Below are 22,760 nucleotides of genomic sequence, written 5' to 3'. Positions count from 1 at the left end.
ACTGGCACAAAAAAATAGTCCAAGTAATAGGAGAATGTTCGACTTGGAGGTCCTGGGTGGTTCTTAGAAATAAGAGTTGTGGTGTTTGGGGTTTTTTTTAGCCTGCACGAGGGGGAACACTGCCTTCTTTCCTTCTCTTGCTTTTTTACTTTTCCTCCTTTTGCCTCCATAAAGTCCAGATCTTCCTTAAATGCTTTTGAGCAGTGAGTAAATGGATCAGTCAAGGAGGAATCCAGCCTCTTACTAAGCTTTACAAAGAAGCTACGTGACACAGTTCTCATTTTTCTATTTTACATTTTTATGCTTGTTGTAGCAGGCATTATCATCTTGACAGCTTTATTCCAAAGTTTTGTCTGCCTGAGATCAGTGTGTTTTGAGTAATTGTCAACGCACATTAAATTCAAAATATATTGAAGTGAGGTAAATTTTTCCTTAAAAACAGATTACAAAGGTAAAAGTTGTGTTAATTCTGAGAGGGTTGTCAGCATCTTTGTGTAATGTTTTTGCTTGAAAAAATATTTGATTTCTAAAATTACATTACTTTTTCCAAGAAAAATGTGTCAAATACTTTTTCTCTATTTTCTGTTCCGGAAGGAATCACCTTAGAAAATAACAAACTGAAATCAAGTACTGTTTGTATTCCCCAAACTGAAATGCCTATTATATTGATGGGTATACTTGTAAAATTAGCAGCTTTTAAAGTGGTCTAAAGAATCTTGCACATGACAGCACTGGAATAATATTTTGTCTGCAGTCAAAGGTGAAAACTTTGTATTTTATTAATGAAAAAATAATGGTTTATTAATGCCACTTTTAAATTAATTAATCCTGCTTCCCTTTCCAATGTGCTAAAAGCTATTATTCCCTTTTTTCAGAAGCTTTTAGAACTGAACAATCTTCATTCTCTTATGTCTGTGGTGTCAGCTCTGCAGAGCGCCCCTATCTTCAGGCTGACCAAAACTTGGGCTGTAAGTGTTGCCTTGACCCTTGTCCCTTCTGTCTTGTTTGAATTCTGAGGTTCTTTGGAATTTATCATATTGTAAACTCTGGAAGAATGTGCTTTTATGTTCTTGTTTTTGTGGTACTGTAGCAGAAGCAGTGGTCTGTTACATATTTTGTGAAAAATAGAGTTTTGGCTGCATCTATTTTCCTGTAAATTTCCTGTTTCCCTGTGTGTTCTAGAAGCCACTGGTTGTATGCTCAAGAAGACTTCTGTTGATAAGTAATCTTAGAACACCCTTGTACAGAACGTGTATCAGTGTCCCCTTATCCAAAACATAGCGTATCATTTAATACATTACTTAAAAGGAAGGAAAAAGGAATGTTACAAATATACAGGCATTAATTTTGTGATTATTGTGTGATGCATTTCAGTTTTTATTTATGTTAGCAATTAAAAGCATTGATAATTCTATTTTCAGAAACTCCATCTCTGGAAGGTAGAATTTCTTAGCCAAACTTCGAGTAAATTTAAATATTTCGTTAAAGAGGAATACACAATTATAGGTTATTTCTACTCCATGTAATGTCTAACTATACAAAGGTTTGGGTAGCTCTCATCCCTTCCACACACCATGGATCACATTGACTGTTCAGACCTTATGAGTCTTACAGTTCAGACCTTAAGTCTTGGATAGGTTTATCAAGCTTTTAAAATGCTTGCAACTATTTTATGATTTAATTGCTCAGAATAAGGTTATAATCTGATAAAAAAGTGCCTGATGTTTTGAGCATCTCAGTGGAGCTGGAAATAAATAGGGAGAATTGCTTATGTGTGAAATGAAGTATGTGTCTAATTTGACTTAGACATAAAGAGGTGCCAGGCCCTTGTAGGCACAGTAGTTCAAAAATACAATACTTTGCAGTGGCAGGGCCTCAAGCAATTCTCAGTGCTGCTAAAAAGAAAACAGCAAAATTATTTCAATATATTTATTTCTATCCTTTCTATGTTATTTTTTTATTAACTAGACTTAAAAGCTAGGCAGTACAAGATCTGGAATTTTCCAGAGTAAAAGGTGTAAGAAAGAATGTGCTATGGAGCAGCTGTCTGTTGTCAGAAAGGACACATGCAAGAAGCCAGTGTACAGTGCCATAATTCTCCACTCACTCCCAACTCAATTGGCTTTTAAGACCATCTTAAAATTATTGTGGCGTTTCTTAAAACAGATGAAACAGAAAATGTGTTCTTATAGCTACAGTTGTATATTTTGTGTTTACTTTTCAGCCCCCTGTGATTAGGATTTTTGCATTCCTAAATGTTTTTTTAGATTTCTGCAATAAGTCTAATAAATAGAAAACATGCATTTAATATCACAATAATTTACTTTACATATACTTTTTTCTGAAAAGTTTTGTCATACTTTTAATAAGGTACTATTGAAGTGGCACATTTTGCATTTATTTAGAGCATTTTCCATTGCTGTTTGTACTCCTAAGTTTAGAGGATTTTTAGAAACTCTGCTAAGTTGTGGGAATGTTGGTGACTGTATTATAACATACTTTTTTCTAAAAATATAATATTGCTGAGGCTATTCAAAACTTACTTAGCGATATGAGAATCACTGAAAAATTAGTCAGATATAGTGGTTATGTTTTTTCATAGCTTAGGACCTACACTAAATGGCCTTGTTTTAAAACAGGTAGTGTGTTTTCAAACATTGTGCTGCTTTGCATGATGATGATAAATTTTATCCTGACTAGACTATGCTCTCCTTTATTCTGGGCAATTCAACTAGTTATTGACTGTTAGTTTTATGTGGATTTGTCTTTGAAAATTTTACGATCTCCATTTTCTCTGTAGCTTTTGAATCGGAAAGACAAGACCACCTTTGAGAAGTTAGACTATTTACTGTCTAAGGAAGATAATTATAAAAGGACACGAGAGTACATCAGAAGCTTAAAAATGGTTCCTACGATTCCATATTTAGGTGAGTGTGAGCAATTACCTTATCTATCTCGCTCATTGACAGGTGAGTGCTGATGTTGTGCGCCTGAAGAACCCTTTATGTAGAGGAATGGTTCACGACATTTCATATTTGGAAAAATTAGGTCAGGTTGAGATTTTTGGGCTATACATATGTTTGCATACTTTTGGTAGGAGTTTTTCTCTCAGGTGCTGAATAAATATATGTGTAATTCAATGTGAAAATGTATTAAAAGGGAGACCTGCAATTAAAATGCTGTCCAGTCTTGATATTGTCTCTTTTTCTTTTGTGACGTGCACCAAGTAGCCATTTGATGAATTGGGTTTTTGGTCAGTATTTCACCTGGAAATATTTTTGCACAAAGGTTATTGTCAGTGAAAGTAGTCCAATATAATGAACTATTTTCTGGCTTTATTAGTGATTTAGTCAGATGCTAAACTGCAGCTAAAAAGACTAAATGTTTTTAAGTTGGTGACCCTGGATAACAAGAGCTCAAGAGTTCTGCTTAGCCTTCCTGGGCCAGAATTGCTGTTTGTACTGGTAGCCCCTAGTGCCTCAGTAGATTTATCTTCTGTGAACACTTGCGCTCTTGCTTTAAGCACACATGAACTTGCATGCACAACACCCAGCTAGCAGAATTTCTTCAGCTCTGTCCAGTACCACATTCTTTTGCTTGAATTGAACGTGGTAATTTTTACCTTCACTAGATAAACCCTACCTTGTTCCTTAAACAGCTTGAGGCTACTCCTGACATTATGGACTTCAGTCGTTATCTGTTGCCTTCACAGTAAATCTTCAATTACCTCTCTTCCAAAAGGAAGAGTCCTTGGATTACTTGATCATGCCTTGTACAGATGCCACTTGGCATCCTTCACAACTTGCCTGGGTACCGTTTCAGTCCTGTATGCTTTTTCTAGGGGAAGAGGGTGCACATAAAGTGTACTGCCTGCAAAATTCAAGATAGAAATGCAGCTTATATTTTATACAGTTACTTCAGGAAGCTTTTTGTGCTCTACTTAATAATTTCTGACATTCAGCTCCCTCAAAGTTTAGTAGCAATCACAGAGTAGCAAGCATGAACTGTTGGTAATGCTAGGATTATGCCTTTATTGGCGCTGGTTTGCTCTTGTTTTGTATAGAAAGTCAGGATTCTTTGTTTTCCCCTTGCGTGTAACACTGTCTGTAGATTTTCATCTTCTGTTTTACTGTCCAGGCAGTTTGTCTAATAAGTCCTTCCATAATTTCTATCAGTCTACCCTTCTCTTTGCTTCTCTCAGTTAATGAATATCATTAGCAGATTTTTGTTTCTGTTAATTCCTATTTTCACATCACTTACGAATAGGTCAAGCAGCATGAGTCCTAGTGCAGCTTGCTGTGGAAAACAATCAGCACTGCTTATCTAAAATACTTCTTATTTAATAAATTTGATGACCATTCCTAATGGCCATACTTTTAAAATTGTATTGAAAGCTTGGTATGAGTTACTGAAACTGCTTTGTAAATAATTTCAGATTTGAACGAATATTTAGCTTATAAAAAGAGAATATTCAATTGAGACTTGCTTCAGTGAATAAATGTCTTCTCAAGGAAGGCAGCATTACTTACACAACAGCTTCTTTATTCTGTGTAAATGAACAAATAGACCAATAGATGATTTTAGGAGTAACTACTGAATATAAAACAACTGAATTGAGAATGACCAGGTGTGAGGATTTGCAGAGTTCTTGGGGATCCTGTTTCGTGGTGTAGAGCCTCTTGTCTCACTGCAAGAAAGTTACTTCATTGTGAGAGAATGGTTCTTATTTCATCTGTGGAAGCCTGAGATTGTTTGATATGAGCTGGAGGATGTACTGGGAAATTAAAACTGCCACTGAAGTTTTCCAGTTACTCTGGTTTATAGAATTAGCTCACAGCCTTGTGTAAGAAATATTTTAATACTACCCAGTTACTACAAAATCACTCCAAGCCACTTTTATACAATATTTAAAATATTTCTGAAATGAACATGTGTGTTACAAGCCTAATAAAAGACTTGGGTAATGAAAGGAAAAAATCTGCATGTTTCCTTCCTAATCCAATTGAGGTGCAGGCTTGAGTCTGAAATTCCTGCTGGTCTTTAGCCAGTCTCCTTGAGACTTTGAATTCTCCTGCATTTGTTGTATCTTGTTTCATACATGAGAGTCCCTCTCCCTGCTGATGGCAAAGACTAGGCAGTGTTGCTCTTCTTGTAAAGTAAGGCTTTCCCTGCATTCTGAGAGGTGCAGTTGGACATTTTGTGTAACCAGATGAATACAGGAGACAGCTGTTATGTTTCCAAACTCAGGCTCTGAGAGGCTAATACTTACTATGTTTAAAAGTACCTGTTAAACTTGCAACAGTTGTTTTGTTTTCAGACAGGTCTTTCAATTTTAAAAAGGGAGAGAGAAAAAAAAAACCAAACAACCAAATCATGAGATTGGCAAGGCTGTGATGTGGAATGTTGGAAGTGTTTAGCCACAGTGTGATTTAAGAAAAAATAGCAGTCACATTGTTTTGAAAATTCATGGCTGTAATTGCTAGTTACAGTGTTTTCTTGTCTTCACTGCTGGTGATCTTTTAGATTGTCTCTGTACGTCACAGAACAAAGAAAGTTGGGTATGATCTTATATTCTATAGATTTGTTGCACTGTTTGCTTCTTTTCCACTTGGAATATAACTGGGGGTAATTATGAAAACTTCGAACAATAATCAAACGGTTTCAGGAAGGAATTCTTTGGAAATGTGTACACAAAAGAATAACTAGTTGTCTTCTCAGGTTACATCAATCTTGTGACAGCCTTTTGTCTAAATGCTGTAGGTGGAGCCCCACTGTTTCATTCCTGATACATAGATAATATATTAGTTTGACAGCATCTTCTTAACTCTTCTGAAAAAGGTAGAGATATTTCAAAAATTCAGAAGAGCAATGTCAGTTTCCTATGGCACTGCTTGAAAAGGAGGTTTACAGGAGAATTGCAGTTGCTAGTAATCTTCTCCATAGGGCTGCAATTCTCTCTTGGATAAAGTCACCTAATGCGCTTTTGCTAATGATAGGAAAGTGTATGGTATGGGATTTTTAGACTGCAGGGTTGCCAAAGATGTACATTTGGGGAGCAATGAAGTAATGTAATTGAAACCTTTGGAAATAATTAGGGAAATGGGAAAAACTAAGGCCTTTCACGGTTTGTAGTAATGTCATCTACTACAGTAGGGGGACCTAGTACAAACTGAGTTCTGTTGTGTGCATTTTTTAAAAAAATAAGCATGGTGAATGTGTGGTTCTGCCAATGTACTTGCTAATAACTTCACAGTATAAGTTCTAAATCCCTGATGTTTAATTATTTTTGATGTGCCAGGCTCTGTGTTTAAAATTATTTTATGCAAATTTTATGTAAAAAATTAATAAGTTCTGTTCTCACATGTGGTATCTCCAGGTAATCATGGACCGACTTCTGTGCATTATCTTTTTTAATTATATGGATCAGTATCTAGGTAAATGACTCACCTTTTAGGTAAAAAGGTTAAGAAATATGTTTATTTTAATAAAAGACTGTCAGCTTTAACATGGGTTTAAAGCCTATTTTGAGTGTACACTATAAAGATGTATTTCCAGCCATATCTTCAGCTACAGAAGAGCAACTGTAATAGCTTTTCTAGGGAATGCCTCATTCTTGAGATCTGCACAATGGATACCTGAACTTCTCTGTGTTCTTTCCTCAAGCCAAGCATGAAGAGCCTTAATGCTACTAATTGTAAGAGTACTGCAGCCAGGCTTTAGGGCCAGTCGGTGCATTTAATAATTCTAATCTAAAATACAAATCTTTCCCAGAATTCAGTAGATAACCCCATGGAAGATAAAGCTTGAATACTGTTTGAAAAATGTGGGTGTTTCATATAACCCTCAAAAAGTTGTTCCTCCTTGGGCTGTGTGAAAATTCTCTGTTTTTTTCAGCTGAAAATTGTTTTGCTTTTTTTATGTTGCAATATTTCAACACTTCACACATGTCAACAGTGGTTGCATATCAGAGTTTGTTTGAATCAGAGGCAGACTATTGTGTAGTAATCTGAACTACAAGAAGATGAAATCTCAACATGTCAAAATAACATTTGGTACTTTATTAAGGGTTACAATATTACAGGGGTAGTCTAATATATTAAAAACCCTACTTTCAGTTATATACAGCACATGCTACGTCATACATCATACTGTGGTAAAGATGTGATGAGGTAATAAGGGAAAAGTATGCAAACACACATGCACAAACACTCAGTGTCATACAAACTGACCAAAAAATATGTTGAACTTCTAGAGGCTTTCACTCTGCCTCCTCTATGCATTCTTTAACTTGTATTTTTTCTAGTAGTTTGTTTGTAATGGGTGTGTTAACAATCTGTTATAGAAACCGATCTCAGAAGAATATTGGAATTACGGCAGTCTGTATTTCATAAGTGTGACTGACCTCTAAATATAAATGAGTAAATCTGTTTGATAATTTGACAGTAATAATTGTGAAATATGTTTAAAATAACTTTTTTTGCTACGGATAAGTTCTCTATATATTTTTTTTATCTAAAGGCTAAGGTTATTAAATAGCTTATAAATTGGTATCCATCATTTGCCTGCAAAGTTGGATAAACCCTTTAATTTATATCCAGCCATTTCTGATTATAGAGGCTACACAGCAGATAATCACTGAAGTCGGGTATAAAATACCGTAACAGTTGTGTAGTATAACATGTTGGCTATAGAGCACATAATAAATCTGGATTTATTTCCATATGCAAGTAGCTCTTTCATTTTGGTAAGAAATAATTAATGTTTTTAATTTAAAATATTTGAATTAATGGTGAACTTTTATAGGAGCAGATTATTTAAATGCACATAGTGAAGGGAAAAGGCCAGATTTATCAGGACAATAACGGTTTGAGTATCTGCTCTCAAAACAGAATTATATAATGCTAACTTTATTCATGGTAGTTAACAAAGATTACATAATCATCACACTAATGTACATATACCAGCTACATAGTTCAAAGGATATGATTCCTGTGTCAAATGAATGCTTATAATAACAATAATAACAATAAAACTCTTGCTGTACAGTTTGTAATATTTCCTGTATTTGAGAATATTTATACATAACATACAAAAATACTTAAATGTGGTGGCAATATTTTTATCATCCAAACTTAATTTACAGGGAATAAAAACCAGGAAGTTTATCTACAGTTTTCATCTAAACTGCAAGTTCTAATAGAACCAAGAGGTGTTCTGAATGTTATTACAGTTCCTTTTCTTCAGCTCTTTTTCCAGGGATGATTCTTGAAAATATAATATACAAGCCCTCATACCTTATCAATAAATGTACAGTATCTTACATTCCTCATTTCTGAAAAGATAATTTCAGGTAATAAAATCATAGCTTTATGTGATTTTTAGAACAACAAAGCAAACCAAGAGAAGAGTTATTTCAGTGAAATGTGTTAGGGTTAGGTCTTATCATCATAACAACTTTCTTTAGTGAATATGATCCTCCCCGGAATTCAGCCCAGTAAACACCATCCTGGTATCGACTGCGGTAGTGTCCTCCACGATACCAGACTCCATTGAGATTTGAGTGAGCACATGCATTGTACCACCATCCTCCCTTCTGGTAATGAGCACAGTTACCTGCAAAAGAAAGCTCCAGTTCAGGCTGAGAAGTAAAAGAAAAATCTTAAAGCAAGCAAGCAAGCAAAGTACAGTACTTAATTGGTGGGTTGGTTGGTTGTGTATGTTTAACATGTAGATATATCCTGTGGTACAGGATACAAGCCTAAGTGAACTTAGGCTTCTTCAGGAACCAGCTAAGTAGTTAGGTTCTACAGATAGAATCCTTTTTGTTATTTTCTCTTGCCTGAAAATCAGTGGGTGTTACTGTCTCAAATAACCTTCCATAGCGTATTTTGCAGACCCTTGTCTAGTGTAAAAACTCTTAATTTTGGTGTTAGTATCTATAAGGGTTGACACATCAGTTTGTATCATAAGTTACTAATTGGCAAATCCCTTTGTAAGTGCAATTTTTTTTTTGTGTGTATGTGTATGACCGTAAGTATTTTTCATTTTTCAAAAGAAAGAGATAAAAAAAGAGACTGGGGGGGGGGGGGGGGGGGGCGGGCGGGGCAGTGATGTAAAGGCAGAAATGACAAGGCAGCTGAGAGGGACCTCCTACCTGTATAGACGTCGTGGTCCCGGTCTAGCGTGGTGAACTGTTTGCCGTTGTGCCAAGTGAAAGAATCTCCCGCGTTGCCATTGTAGCGTCCCAGTCTCAGCTTGTAGTACTCGCTCTCTGGCTCCAGTCTGAAGCTGGCATACTCGGCAAATACTTTTCGACCTGACCAGTCTTCCATTGTTATGAGCAATTTGTAGTTGCCTTGATTTGTTAACCAATAAATGTTTTCTAATCCCAGCCAATATTCTCCATCTATATTACCAAATCCTTGCTGTAAAGAAAGAGAAGCATGTTAATATCCTGCATCTGTGTTAGTAGTAAATCTGAGTGTATTATTAAGTAGAAAACTGCAGTAACTTATTTTACAGAGACTTCCTCTTCTGGAAGGGTAAACACACAAGTTCTTTTTCAAGTAGGCTCTTGGCCAGACTCTAAAACCACCATTTAAATTAACTTTATCAGTAAGTTCTAGAGCGTGGAAAACATTAATCAGCTCTCTTGTCCTAACCTTGTATGTTTCCCAGTTCCTGAAAAAGTTGACAGAGCCGTCCAGCCGTCTCTGAATGACAGTCCAGCCACCGGGGTCATGCCGTTGGTCACACCAGACCTGCATAAGCTGGTTTGTGTTTTCTGGTTTTACAAGATAGATGGAGCTTGTGTCATGGCCATCTTCTAATGCTTGTAGACAGTCTCTCCAGGGCCCTGTGTCAAAACAGAAAGGCTCTGCATCAAACCGCCATTGAGCATTTCTTTGAAGCAGGGCAGTATTTGGGTTGGTAGCTTTTTATACTGGTTTGGTTTCACTGAGTAGCATATTTGTTTTTCCTCTTATTAAAGGACAAGTATCCACCAAGTGTTTTCAAACAAATCCATTTATTGCAACTTTATTTCTGGAACATTTCACAATGAGTTACTGATAAAGGTAGATTTTGAAAAAAAAATTTTTCAAGGCAGCTGCACTGGTACTTTTACCATCAATTATATATTTGAAGAAACTAAATGTGAATGACTCCATAGATAAATAAGAATTTCCTTTAGAAAACAAAACCGTAAATTTGACCTTGATTCTGCCTTTGACAAATTCGGCTTTTTAGATCTCCAGAAATGTCACTGGCACAGGCATTAACCATGGAAGCAACAACATAAATTCAGGCTGTAGGTCTTACTGCTGCCACCTTAATAAATTACAACATACCATAGAAATTAAGATTTTTTTTTTTTTAACATAGGGTGCTCGTGAGAGAAACTTTATACAAATGAGAGGACTCTTAATATACTTTGAATTCACAGAAAGTGCAGTTAACACAGTCTTGTTTTCAGAAGGAGAATGCATTTTTTTCCTTCAGCTCAATAGAGTCTATAAAGAGCTTATGCTTTTTGAAAGTATCTTACATTCCTGTTTTTTCAAAAAATTTTCTCCAGTGGTAAGATACATTCTGTTTTAACGAATCTGAGATATTCAGAAATAAATTATTTATAAATTCAGATATAAATGATTTATAGTCTGTGTTGATTGATATCTGCAGATAGACTCCCCCAGCTGCTTTGCTTCCTCAGCAGAATAGTGCAGTCAACAAGAATCCTCAGGATTAGAGATTGGAGCCCCTGGATTGATTCTCCCTGTCCACTGAAGGCTTATCAGATCTTCTGACTAGGAGCCTTACTGAAGCATATACTGCTATCAAGAGTAATTTCTGTTTTAAGTTATTTCAGTGCTATTGTTTTTCATAATTTATTGTCCAACACTACTAATGGTACTCAACAAATGCGTTAGAAATAAATTAGTTTTATAGAAATAATCTCAGTGTTTTGGAAATCAAAACAATGAGTTTTTGGTATTTTTAACTATTTTAATCAGCAACTCCGTGTACAAAGAGGCAGTCCAAATCTCTGTTCTTTGTGCTATGTTCTTGTTGTCTCAGTCATAATCAGAGACTGTACCTGGAGCTGTGCTTATAAGCCCCTTCTCCATTTCTTTTGGGGCTAACTGTCAAGATTTCTGGCAGTTAAGATAGAGATTGAGCATATATAGATAAATGCTCTTGTCACACCATTGCATGGCTCATTATGAAAGGTAAGAAAAAAATGTTAATGAGCACTAATAATTTAAATTGCTCTGATTTATTTTATCACAATGTGTTTATTTTATCACAATGTGTAGTAGCACTGACTAAAAATAAAAAAAGGAAGTAATTATTGAAGAATTTCTAAAATAGTCAAACAGCTTTGACCTTGTCTTTTTAAAAAAATATATAGCAGTATGCAATGTAGTATTCACACCGTTCTAATCTTGCAGGTTTTTTTATGGCACACAGCAGCAGTGCTCTACTCCACGTGAATCTTTTTTCTGAAAGTGATCTAGGATGAACTATTAGAAGTACATCAAAGTAGAATTTGCTACTACTTTTTCATGACAAGTGCTTTTTTTGTCAGATAGTAACTTCTCAAAGTTTTAACTAGGGTGTTTTACCTTGAAAAAGCAAGAGCACCCTGACTTTTAAGGTAGGTAGTTTTGATAAAACTATCTTTAGGGAGTTGCAGAATCACAGAAAGACTTGGGTTGGAAGGGATCTTAAAGTTTGTTTCATTCTACCTCCTTTCCACAGGCATGGACATCTTCCATTAGACTGGGTTGCTCCAAGCCCCATCCAGCCTGGTCTTTGACACTTCCAGGAATGGGGCATCTACCAAAAAAACCCCAACAAAAAAAACACAACCAGAAAACAAACAGTATGAACAAAGTTAATAGTGAAGCTACTGAGACTAGTAAGACTGTTGTAAGTCTGTGATAGAGAGAATATTGGTCTAGTGCTTTTTGAGAAAGGGAGACTTTCAAGAGATTAATAGAAGACATTTATTATTTTTCTTGTATTTCTTTCCTGTTTTCATTGCACAGGTTGGCTGTGATCAGGTGGTTAGTACAGCCAGGAGCTGTGGATAAGTTTGAGAACTCAACACATAATATGGAAAAGACTGGATAAAGTATGGGTGGATTTTCCCCACTGGCTGGGCAGTTGTGGTGGTGGGTTTTGTTTGTTTTGCAGGATGTTGTTTATAGGTATCTTTTTGCGGGCTTTTTCTAGTTCCCTCCAGACATCTGACTAAAGCATCATTTATGGCATTAATTTTAAGGAGGGGTTTAGTTTGAGATGTGGTTTGTGAATGGAGAACATTCTGGAGGATGATGAAAAGGTATTAAACGTTTCTTGACTGAAAAGAAACATGAGGAGAGGGGAGGGCGGATACCCTGGAAATAAAAGCTTAATTAGCTTAACTTCAGTGGTTGGAAACTCGCTTGAACAAATAAAAAGCTGCAAGGGAGAAATGAGAGAATATTATAATCAATTTGTGCAGAAGAAACATGAAACTTCTTTTTCTGATAAGTGATGTGATCCAGGGAGAAAAAACAGATGTGAAATCTATCTTAGAATTGTGGACCGCCAGAGGAACCTCTGGAGATCAATATGAAAAATTGCTGGATAACCAGCATTTCCTCAGGTGAAGATCTGGGAGTTCTACACGGTTGCAAACTGGTTTGGAATGAGCACATTACTTTTCAAAAGCAGGAAAACGGATGAGGATAGATCAGCAGAAGTACTGTGCACCAGAAGAAACTTTTCTGTTCTGCTGTTTGATAGTGAATCCTCAGCTCCAGTTTAAGGACTTGAAAGCACAAGGAGGATGTGGACCAATTGACAAGTTTTCAAAGAGCGTAAGGGAATGGAGGGGAAAGGTATTTCATTTCCAGAAAGATAGGGGAATACTGAGCCAAGCTTGAACCTACTTTGAGATTGAAGTAAGAATGTAATTATTAGAGAGGCCATGGTTTATTGCTCCAAAAGAGTTGTAGTAGAACTCATTTTCTTCTGAGAATTTTTCCTTACATAGTACATCAGCATCATGCTATTTTCTGGCAGAGGTTTTGCATGCCACAATGCAGGCTTTGGTGCACTATCTTTGGCAATTCTGTGAAAATACTGCTTTGTAGCAAAATGTTTTAGAGACCTAGAGACTTGAGCAAGTAAGCACTGAGTCTTTTAAGTTTCTTTCATTTTGAATATTTCCATGGAGAAACAATACAGGGGTTGTTTGGTTTGGAACATGTGGCAGTTGCATTATTGGGTAATCCTAAAAGTTTATTGATGTCCTTTGGAATATTTTGCAAATAGCCATGAAATAGATTGAGTGTATTACTCTCAATATATTGAGAGTAATGCAGTTCCCCTGCATTACTCTATTTCTGTCAGCTCTGAGTTCAGAGATCTGTGACTCTCAATCTTTTTTCTGAAGAAGGTATGTGTTGTCCACACAGGGAAGAGCACTGAACACGTACCTGAACTGGTTTGGGTTTGGGTTGTTTTTTTTTTTTTAATGTGGGACCATAGGTGAAATGGAGTTCTTTACCTTTTATTTTGTTATCACTTAGATCAGTTGATCTCTAATATGATTTCACATCATCAAATCATGCTTGTGGCAGAACTCCTAATAGTCTTAATAAGGGCTGTATAATATCCTGTTACTCTTCCACCACTTACTTCCTTTTGCTCCTGTCTGCAGCACAAGTGCCCCATTTAAGGTACAGAGCAGATACTAACTCCTTTTTTAATTACACAAGCACATTATCAGATGCTACATCAAAAAACTTGTAATAATTTCATATGTTTACACAGTGTCAAACTCCTTCATATGTCATGAATTGTAGCAGTTCAGTCTTGAGCAAAGGTAAATAAAATTTAGATGACTTGAATGGTAAGATTTTTCTGAAAGTCTTTTATCTCATACATGTAATAGAAATGATGGGTTTGTATTAGCAAAGTAACATGAGAAAAATATGTGAGGCTAGTGTGTCTGTCTTAGACATTCACAGGGTTTTTTTGCTTTCTTTCTGTGTTTCTACTACAGCATGTATGTAAAATTCACTAGCTAAATAAATTCTGACTGCATTTTTGAGATTACAGTTAAAATGTTGCCCACTGCATATTAGCATAAACTAATGTAAATGTATCAATGATATTACTTACCAGATGGTTTATCAGTTGAAGTTGGAATACTAGTAACTGCAGGCATGGTTGGTAAAGTAGGTGGCAGAACCTTTAAGTTCTGATCACTTTGAATCTCATTAGTAGATATCTGGTTATTAATGCGATTGTAAGTAGGAGGCTGGTACACTTTAATTGGTGGTTGTGGAGTTTGTGGCAGTGGCTTTATGGATGGCATTCTTTGACAATGTTCTTCCAGCTGGGCAATTATTATTGTCTGATTATTGGCAATTGACATCAAATGTTGATACTTGTGCTCTAAGTCTTTGTATTTGTTTGCAAGCTGCAGCATGTCTGCAGTTTGGTTCAAAATCTTATTTTCAAGTTGAGAAAGTTCTAAGGCGTTATCACGTTTTCGGATAATTTCATGTAATAGTTGCATGTAGAGTTGTGTGACACGAGAATTCATATTTCTGCTCTCTTTTCGTAAGAGTTTAACTTCATTAACAATTCCACCATCCACCTCTACCAGTTGCTGGAGAGTTTCTATTTGTCTCTTTTGTTTAAGAAGTTCATTGTTAAGTAACTGTAATTCTTGTTTATTTACCCTGTTTTCAAGCAGAACTTCAGGCTCCTTAGAATTAACACAAATGGCACCTGTCACTCTCTGCTGAGGTACAATAAAGGTGTAAGTGCATTTGTCCTGTGTGTCACTGGAACGCTTATATCTATTCATATAAATGAATTCTTGAGCTTTTTCCTTGTCATTGCCTTCAAATTCCTGTGTTTCACTTGTAGTAACTCCCACAACAGTTACTAGTATTAAACAGATGAATCTTCTTGTCATCATGATCCTCTAGTTCCAGTCAAATATTCTTCTGCAAAGAATTTCGTAAAATCTGTTTTAAAATAAATTTAACAGTAATGAGTAGGAAATCAGTGTGCATTTACAAATTATCATCTCTTCTAAAACTTACAAAATAGTACATAGTAACTGTACAAATGAGGTCCAGCATCAACTTTTGTTGATTAAATGGGATATCATGGGGAGTAGTTGTATCTTTCTATGGTCAGAACTGTAGTTGCTAGTTCATCTAAAGCCTGCCAAAAACCATAAGAAAGGAAGCAATAAATACAGGGATTTTAAGAGTCCTTTCTTCCAGACAAATACCACAAAAGTTTCCTAGACTGGCTTTTTCATTTAAATAATAGTTACACTTTCCATTTTTTACAGTTACAAATACAACCTTTAAATGTAAACATAAGTTAATATATGTATTAATGCTGCTAAAAGTTCTAAAAATATCAAACTGTTAATTTGCAGTATTTTAGAACTGCATATACATTGCAAGACATACAGCTTAGGTGACATGTAACAATTTTACTTTATTCCGAAGTATTGAATTGCTTAAAAAAAAAAGGAAGAACTTATTTTACATTGGTCCTTAATAACTGCATGTTAAAAACTCTACTACTCAGATATTACAGGCAGTAAAATCTGTTCTTTTTCTAGACTAGTAGATTTTACAACTGAAGCATTTACTGTGAGTCTCACTGGAGACACTGTCTCTACACTCAGCCTAGTCATCTCACTTCAGAGTCCCTTCTTGAAAAGGGAAAAATAGCTGCATATGTGCTTGGTGATTTAAATCAGCTGGTAGTGTCTACTGGCATACTGCAACAGTTGCCCTTTGGTGAAATTGCCAACTTAGTTCTCCATGCAGATTCATATTCAAGGTGGACAGCTGAGGCCTTCACAATCTCTCAAAAAATAAATCAATACCAGAACTTTGTGGGCAACAGTAGACATGGAAATACGGTCTTAGCATTGTCACTGCTGCCAGAAATACCCTGTCACAAACCACTCTCTTAGTGCTGATCAGCTACTTGATCAGCAGTTCGATGTCATGTATTTCTTAAACCTTTTCATTGTTGATTTTTAATGCTCATGTGTATATGCAACCTAGTTTTCTTAAATAAAACAAATGAAAAATGCAGTATGGAGTTTTTTCAGTGTATAAAGTCAGATACATTTTAACCAAGGTACTGTTGCCGTAGTGTTTTTCTTTGCTTGTAAAACATTTCTCATGGAATAATCATTCAGTATTTAAGTATCTATCACATTACTGTTTGGTCATCTTTGGAACAATAATTTTTTAAAATTACATGAAATGGTGATAGTAACAGCTGTGAGAAACTGGAGTGAGTCCAGCTGAGTACACCAGCATGGGTAGCTGGAGGCTGGCAGACATGATGAATGAAGAGTAGCAGGAAGAGAGAGGTTTGTGTAGCCTCCAGGTGAGAAGGTAAAGAAAGACATGTTCAGCTACTTAATGAGTGTTTGTAAAGAGGATAAATTCCTTTTGGAAGTGCCCGGTGAAAGTACATGGCGGATACAAATTACCTCAGGAAAAAAATAGGTTTTATTAAAAAAATGAACTTCATTGTGAGGGTGACTGAGGACTGAAGCAGTCACCCAAATAGGTGGTAGAATCTCCATTCCTGGAAATACATGAAGTTTTGATTTAGGTAAGGCTATGAGAAGTCTGATTTAATGTTGAAACTAGACTTGCTCTGTAAGATGAAGATAAGGTCCTATCCAGTCTAAACTATTTTATGATTCTAGGCAGCTGCTGACTTTTATGAGGTTTTTGTTTTGTTTTTTTTTTTTTTTTTAATGTCAGGCTAATGCTGGATATGCATCCTTTATTATTCATACTGAGAAGAGATATGGTTGTTATTTGTATTTTTCTGGTTTTGTGAAATAATAGATGTTTCTACAAAAGATGCAAACCAAGTGAGTAGGACTTAATCCTTCTTAAAATTTTTGGTTGTATACTTTTGCCTCAGTTTCTTATTTGGAATAAACTCATTTTAATTTTGCAAGTAGAAAGGAGTTGTGCTGAACAGAACTTTTCAAAAATCTTGAGAACATGTCAGATGAAAATCTGGAGTTTGACATGGTTTCTGTAAGTAAAGCAATGCTATTTGGAGTCTTGGAAAATAGGGAACATAAATTCACCCTGGACAGCTTTAACTTGCATAATCAGCATTTGCACAGCAGGTCACACTTGGAAAACCTGGCAGTTTTCCAGGCCTTGTGTTCCCGCACAGATGACTGGTTTTGCAAATGCCTCTTGCATATAGGTGAAATAGTTGTATTTTGCTGTTGGAATTCTAATATCCTCTTTTCCCCCCTCTAAACCTGTACTTATTGTGACCAGTGAAAAGAAGCTCTTTTTTTCCTCAGTTCACTTCTGTCTGTTACATCATCTCATATCAGCATCTCTCTGCTTTGAGTATGGCTTTGGGGTGCCCATACTTTTTTGAGCTGAAGAAAGAGCAACATGGAACAGATTTTTCTCCTGATTTTTTTAAGAACTGTGTAAGAAAATAATGGGCCAGAGTTCATCAGCCTCATTATAACATACCATCTTAACGATCATCTAGTCCCACGGCCTGACCATGTGAGTGACCCCTCTCTAGGAAGCCTTTTCTGGGGTTTGACTAGTGGTTGCAGATGGCAGGCCACCAGTGAATGACATCAGCATAATTAGACTGTCCTGAAATGTTTCTCTGTCATGATCTTGCCTGCATGTCACCTTTTCTAAGATGTTCTTCTTATAAGAAAAATCAGTGGAAAGAAAGTGACATTGGTTAGAGAATGCCCCAGTACAAACAGAAACAAGAATCATATGTCATCTCTGTCCTTCCTGCAGTCTGTATATGATAATTTTGTAAGTCTCTTACTGCTTGTACTTGTTTGGTTAAAAAAAATGTGTTTAGAATGAGGCCTGTTTGTTGCATACTGGGAAGGACTACATGAATAAATGGCATTCCTTCCTTTCTGCAGTTGGATTAAAATGAAGTTCACAATATTGTCATTTGAACAACTCTCAATGATTAATCTTTCAGGGACACAAAAAAGCTTTCTGGAACGGAGAAAGTAGGGAAGGAAGCCAGTGAAACAATTTTAAGAAAATATTCAATGCTTGTTTAGTACTTTTTTGAGTAGTAGAATCAGATTCTTAGGACATTAGAATTACTTCCCAGGTGAGAGGAAGATTGTATCTGATGTCTAGGACATTAACTTCCCGTTTTCTCCTGTGCCCCGTAATTGCTGATACTCCTTGTACTTGACTGCTGCCGTTGCTTGCTGATCACACAGTTCTTCTGGTTTCTCTGGCTCCCTTCCCCTTGCCCTCTGCCAGTAGCTCTTCTGCAGGGGACTGGGTGGAAACTATATCCTAGGGCCATATTTATTCCCAGTGCAAAATTCCACTTGGGCAGCTGTAGACTTTTCAATCTAAAATCATGCTTGCAGGTTTGAGGGAAATTTTCTTAATTACTGGAAATACAGCATTGTTTGTCTCTTATCCTCATGCATACTGGCAAAACTTTAATACACAAGCATACAGATGAATGAAGCACACTTAAAAAGTAATTATTTTGGTTACCTCAAATTGAAGTAATAATGAAATTACTTCAGATTGAAGTAATTTCATTATTTCTAGATTCTGGCTGTTCGTAAAAGCACTTTTCATAGCAACTGAGTTGGGGCAAACTTGCCCTAGTGCAGATGTACCTCAGTTTTTTGTATGTCTACCCTACTTGGCAGTATATTTCACTTTTTATTGAGGCCAAATACTTTTTTTTTTCCTGTTTGTCAGATCCCAGTGGGTAAAAGTAATAGAATTGCTTCTTGCTGCTGCTTTTGTATTTCTACGTATAGTAAAGTGTAACAAAGCCAGAGAAACATAGGTGTGACATGGTGATGCATTGATCCATGGACAGGCAGCTTTTGAACACATGATACATGGCACTCTCACTACCCTTGGAGACTGCTTTACAGAGAAGGCAATTTTCTGTGCTAAAACTCAGATGTTATAACAAGAGCATTTCTGGGCACGTGAGTAGCTATTTGGATTGCAGTATAGTTGAGTTTACTGCAAAGATAAGAAAAAACACTACCCATTTGGTTTGTGGAACTGATAGTGAGAATCCTGGTATATGAAGCAGACAACAGCAAACTTTAAGAAGTTAGAAGAGATTTTTAGTGGCTGGTATGCTGCAGCTGAGGAACTAAGGAGGCATTAATAGTTTACTGGGCTATGATAATTATTGTAAACAAGGTGATGCAATGGGTTTCCTATATGACTTACTCTTAAGTGGAAAGTTCAGAAGCTGTTAAACTAAAGCGGGATTCTCCATTTAAGACATTGCATCTTAGAGATAACAAGTGTTGTTTTTACAATAATCATTGTCACTCAGCCTCCCTAAAAAGGCTCCCAGAGTATTACATACCTTAGAAGTTAATTTCAAGATTGTGGGGGTTATTTCTTTTAATATTTCACTCAGTTTTCTGTATACGGTTTTATTTTAGTGGTGTGGGTTGGGGTTTTTGACTTCCATTTAATTGGAAGAGTGGATAGGCAAGGTCCAACACTCAGCATTTATTTCCATCTCTACAAATTGCTCTGACTGAGGAAGGGCAGTCAGAGGCTGGATTGTTAAAGAGCTCATGTATGTCCAGCGTGCCAGAACTGAATGCACTGTAATTACTCTCACACATCAAAGCCTTTTAGAATACCCAGATAGGTGAAAAACACATATATGAAAAGGGTAACACACACACACTTTTGCATAACACTCGTATTTTCTGAAATGGTTGCTTTGACTATGAAGAAAAAATGATACCATACATACAAATGAGCTCATTCAGCTATGCTAAACCACTGTTAATCACTGTTTTTTGTGCTGGTCATATTTAATGAAATGAGGCCAGGAGTCCTTTTGATGGGCTGTCTTTTCCTCTTTACCTCTGATATGCCATCTTCTGTGCAGAGTCCTCAGGCACTGAGGCATACAAAGGAAGGCATGTTCTCAAAAGGCATAGTGTTAGCTAAGACAGCATTTATTCTCTAGAAGATAAACTGCTATATTTTATTGTGAATTTATACTTAATTTGATAGCTGTGCATTCTAAAGAAGAAACATGAACAGCTAGCAACACATCTTCATTGTTTAATACTTTCATCTTTGATAATGAAAGGTATTTTTATATTGGTGCAGTTTTACATTCTTATTGCATTATAAAAGCAAATGAAACGATGGTGTTGAAAATGTAAAATCCTGCTATGAAAAGATCAGAAGGCTTGGGTTTGCATTTTTTTTAAACAAATCTTAGGTTTTTGCTTCTACAGAATCCTTTGATAGCCAGTGTTTGTGGACTTACAGTTAGCTGGCATGTTCCAGGCACCAAGCCAGTAATATGATCTGGATTTCACAACACCATTGTGATAAGACAGACAAGTATGAATTTTTTGAATCTGCTTGCTTTCCTACTCCATGTCCCTCGTCTTAGAGCTCATGCTCTGTTTTTTACTCCTTCACATGTTTTCTTCCATGGAATTATGTTAAATTATCCTGTCAATTTTTACCTCTCTGCTCTTTTCTAAGAGGAGGGACTTCCACTGCTGCAGGGTTTCTTTTAGAATAAACTCACATCTTAACTTTTACATGAAAAGTATTGCTGTGAAAAATCTAGATAGTGATTTTTTTTTTTTGTTTTGTTTTGTTAAAGGAAACAGCAATTCACAGTGAAAATACAGCACAGTAATATGTAGACCACATGTATTGAAAAAAAACTTTAAAGCTGGGCTCTAAGTTTTAAAGTATATACATAGGAAAGGGCTGACACATAGTAGCATGCAGTGCTAGTTATGAAAACATGATACTAAACTGAATTGAAAAATTTAACTCCAAACTTAAGGGGGGAATCCCCTTGGCAGTTTTACGACTAGTTACTTTCAGTGTAAAAAGTGCCACACTGGCATTAACCAATTAATTCCTTTAAGATACTTGTGTTACAATACGTTCCCTTGAGAAATTTTCTGCCCACTTAAAACTGAAATTTTAGTTCAAGCACCAGTTCAGTTTTCTTAAAAGGTAATACTTTTTCTAATGAGGGGATTGGATGATTAAGCAACACATCAGAACAAGAGTGTCTTCATAAGGACTTGGAGAACTTTTGTTTTGAAATACTATCAGTTGCTGCAAGAAACTGCAGAAGTTTATGTATCTTTTGTTGCCATGTAACTTTCTTCAAGTTTTGGCAAAAACTTTAGTTACAAGAAGTACAAATTTTCTTCTTGATTACCAAGAATTTTAGTTGTTTGTGGATTGTTCTTTGTGCTTTACTAAAGTTCTGTCATAGATGTGGAATGTAATTACTGAAAGAAAGCACTGCTTTTGTTGTTGCTTCCCTTAACAGTGGCCTCACCTTATTTTCACTTAATCCAATCACTACCAGAAAGTGCTCATACTGTGTGTGCTCATATGTGTGCATGCACATTGTCCAGCCTTTAAAGAGATTCATATTTTAATAAATGTGACTCATTTTACCCATGAAAAAATAGCAGTTTGACCGTGTAATACTTTGATGCCTACAGGAATGTACTCATAAATGCTAGTTTCTTTTTTAAATTAAGTGTTTGTGAAATACTTCAACTATTTCCTTTATAGACTGTTTAAGTATCAGAAAGTTTCGTATGTCCCTAATCAGACATGAATGTAAAAAAGAAAAACAAAACTGAATGGAGGTTTCATAATTTTTAAGACAGTAGTCCTTTAGAAAATATTATGTCCTAGAAAAATTCTTGGATGGCAAGTTTAAGGAAGTGTGAATATCAAAGTTGCACGCAAAATAAGATTCTTTTCTAAACTAAAATCGTAGTCTTGAAAATAATACCTAGGCTTTCACTGCCTGGCACATAATGCCTCAGCTATCTTTACACCTTTTATTTAATATGTGACGGATTTTTGTTTGAGCTCGGGGGTATTTTTTGTTCTTCTGAAGTCAAAAAGCAGGCTTGCTGCATTATCCTAGGGAGCAGTCCTACTCTGATAAGCTTGCATTGGCTGGGCGGCTCCGTGCAGCGGGAGCTCGGAGCCGCGCGAACGGACCCCGCCGCACCCGTCCGGCAGCCCCGGCGCTGCCCGTCCGTCCTTACCGCGGCTGCTCGGCTTCTCCGCTGCGCTCCTCGGCGCTCCCGTCAGCAGCTGCGGCCGCGGCCCGGCCGCGCTGACATCGCCTCGGCGACCCGCGGTCCGCGTGTGCCGTGCCGGGACCAGGCGGGACGTGCTGGGGATTTCTTGCCCGTTCTGCAGTTCTTTTCCTCTTCTGCGTTTTTCTTGCTCAAGACCGTTCTGGACTGCGCCTCGCGTAGGAAGCAGTACGTTCCCCCGGGGCGCTCGGCGCTCCCGGCCGTCCCTTCAGGCAGCCCGGAGCTGCCTCATTTGAACCCCTGCTCTTTGTGGCAGGCTTGTCCTGGCCGGGAAAGGGGGAGAGAAGGCAAAGCAGCGGCGAGCTGCCGGGCGCTGGTTGGACGGGCGAGCTGCCTCCGCCCCCGGGCCGCCGCGGCAGTGGGGCTGCCGGGCGGAGCTCCGTGCTTCGGCCACCCCGGTGGAGCCCTCCCCGCCCGGGACCCGGCCTCGGGGGAGGCCGAGGTTCAGCCGCGGAACAACGCTGAACAGCGGGGTTAAGGGGAAACTGGGGCGACCGCGAGGAATGCGGGTCCGCTCTGTTAGATGAAGGGCAGTGAGGGTGGGTAACTGCACGGCACTCGC

The 22,760-nt window shown here is 37.1% G+C and overlaps 2 protein-coding genes across 13 annotated transcripts in view; one reads left to right on the top strand and one right to left on the bottom strand.

Annotated features, from left to right (window-relative positions):
* The window catches only part of RALGPS1 (Ral GEF with PH domain and SH3 binding motif 1), a 79,341-nt gene that overhangs the window by 14,168 nt on the left and 42,413 nt on the right, over positions 1-22,760 (top strand). For all 12 annotated transcript variants that reach the window (XM_059865364.1, XM_059865356.1, XM_059865359.1 and 9 more), the window contains 2 exons: positions 876-968; positions 2,801-2,927. In XM_059865364.1, the coding sequence (XP_059721347.1) occupies positions 876-968; positions 2,801-2,927 (220 nt within the window). The remainder of the gene's footprint in view (positions 1-875; positions 969-2,800; positions 2,928-22,760) is intronic.
* On the bottom strand, positions 7,038-22,496 carry ANGPTL2 (angiopoietin like 2). Its single transcript, XM_059865369.1, has 5 exons — positions 22,145-22,496; positions 14,176-15,032; positions 9,663-9,856; positions 9,155-9,425; positions 7,038-8,613 (listed from the first exon to the last, which is right to left on the bottom strand). The coding sequence occupies exons 2-5, from the start codon at positions 14,981-14,983 to the stop codon at positions 8,414-8,416; spliced, it is 1,473 nt and encodes a 490-aa protein (XP_059721352.1). The 5' UTR covers positions 14,984-15,032; positions 22,145-22,496; the 3' UTR covers positions 7,038-8,413.

Source organism: Haemorhous mexicanus, chromosome 21 (assembly GCF_027477595.1).
Source record: "Haemorhous mexicanus isolate bHaeMex1 chromosome 21, bHaeMex1.pri, whole genome shotgun sequence".
Taxonomy (NCBI): Eukaryota; Metazoa; Chordata; class Aves; order Passeriformes; family Fringillidae; genus Haemorhous; species Haemorhous mexicanus.
Note: the sequence above shows the minus strand (reverse complement) of the source record. Positions and strands in the feature narration are given on the sequence as shown.

Bases quoted from the DNA above. Each gene is read 5' to 3' on its own strand.
- ANGPTL2 (XM_059865369.1), bottom strand. From the start codon at position 14,983: ATGATGACAAGAAGATTCATCTGTTTAATACTAGTAACTGTTGTGGGA. The intron at 9,857-14,175 runs GTAAGTAATATC...GTTTTGACACAG, and splicing joins TTCAACTGATAAACCATCTG to GGCCCTGGAGAGACTGTCTA. The intron at 9,426-9,662 runs GTTAGGACAAGA...CTTTCTTTACAG, and splicing joins GGAACTGGGAAACATACAAG to CAAGGATTTGGTAATATAGA.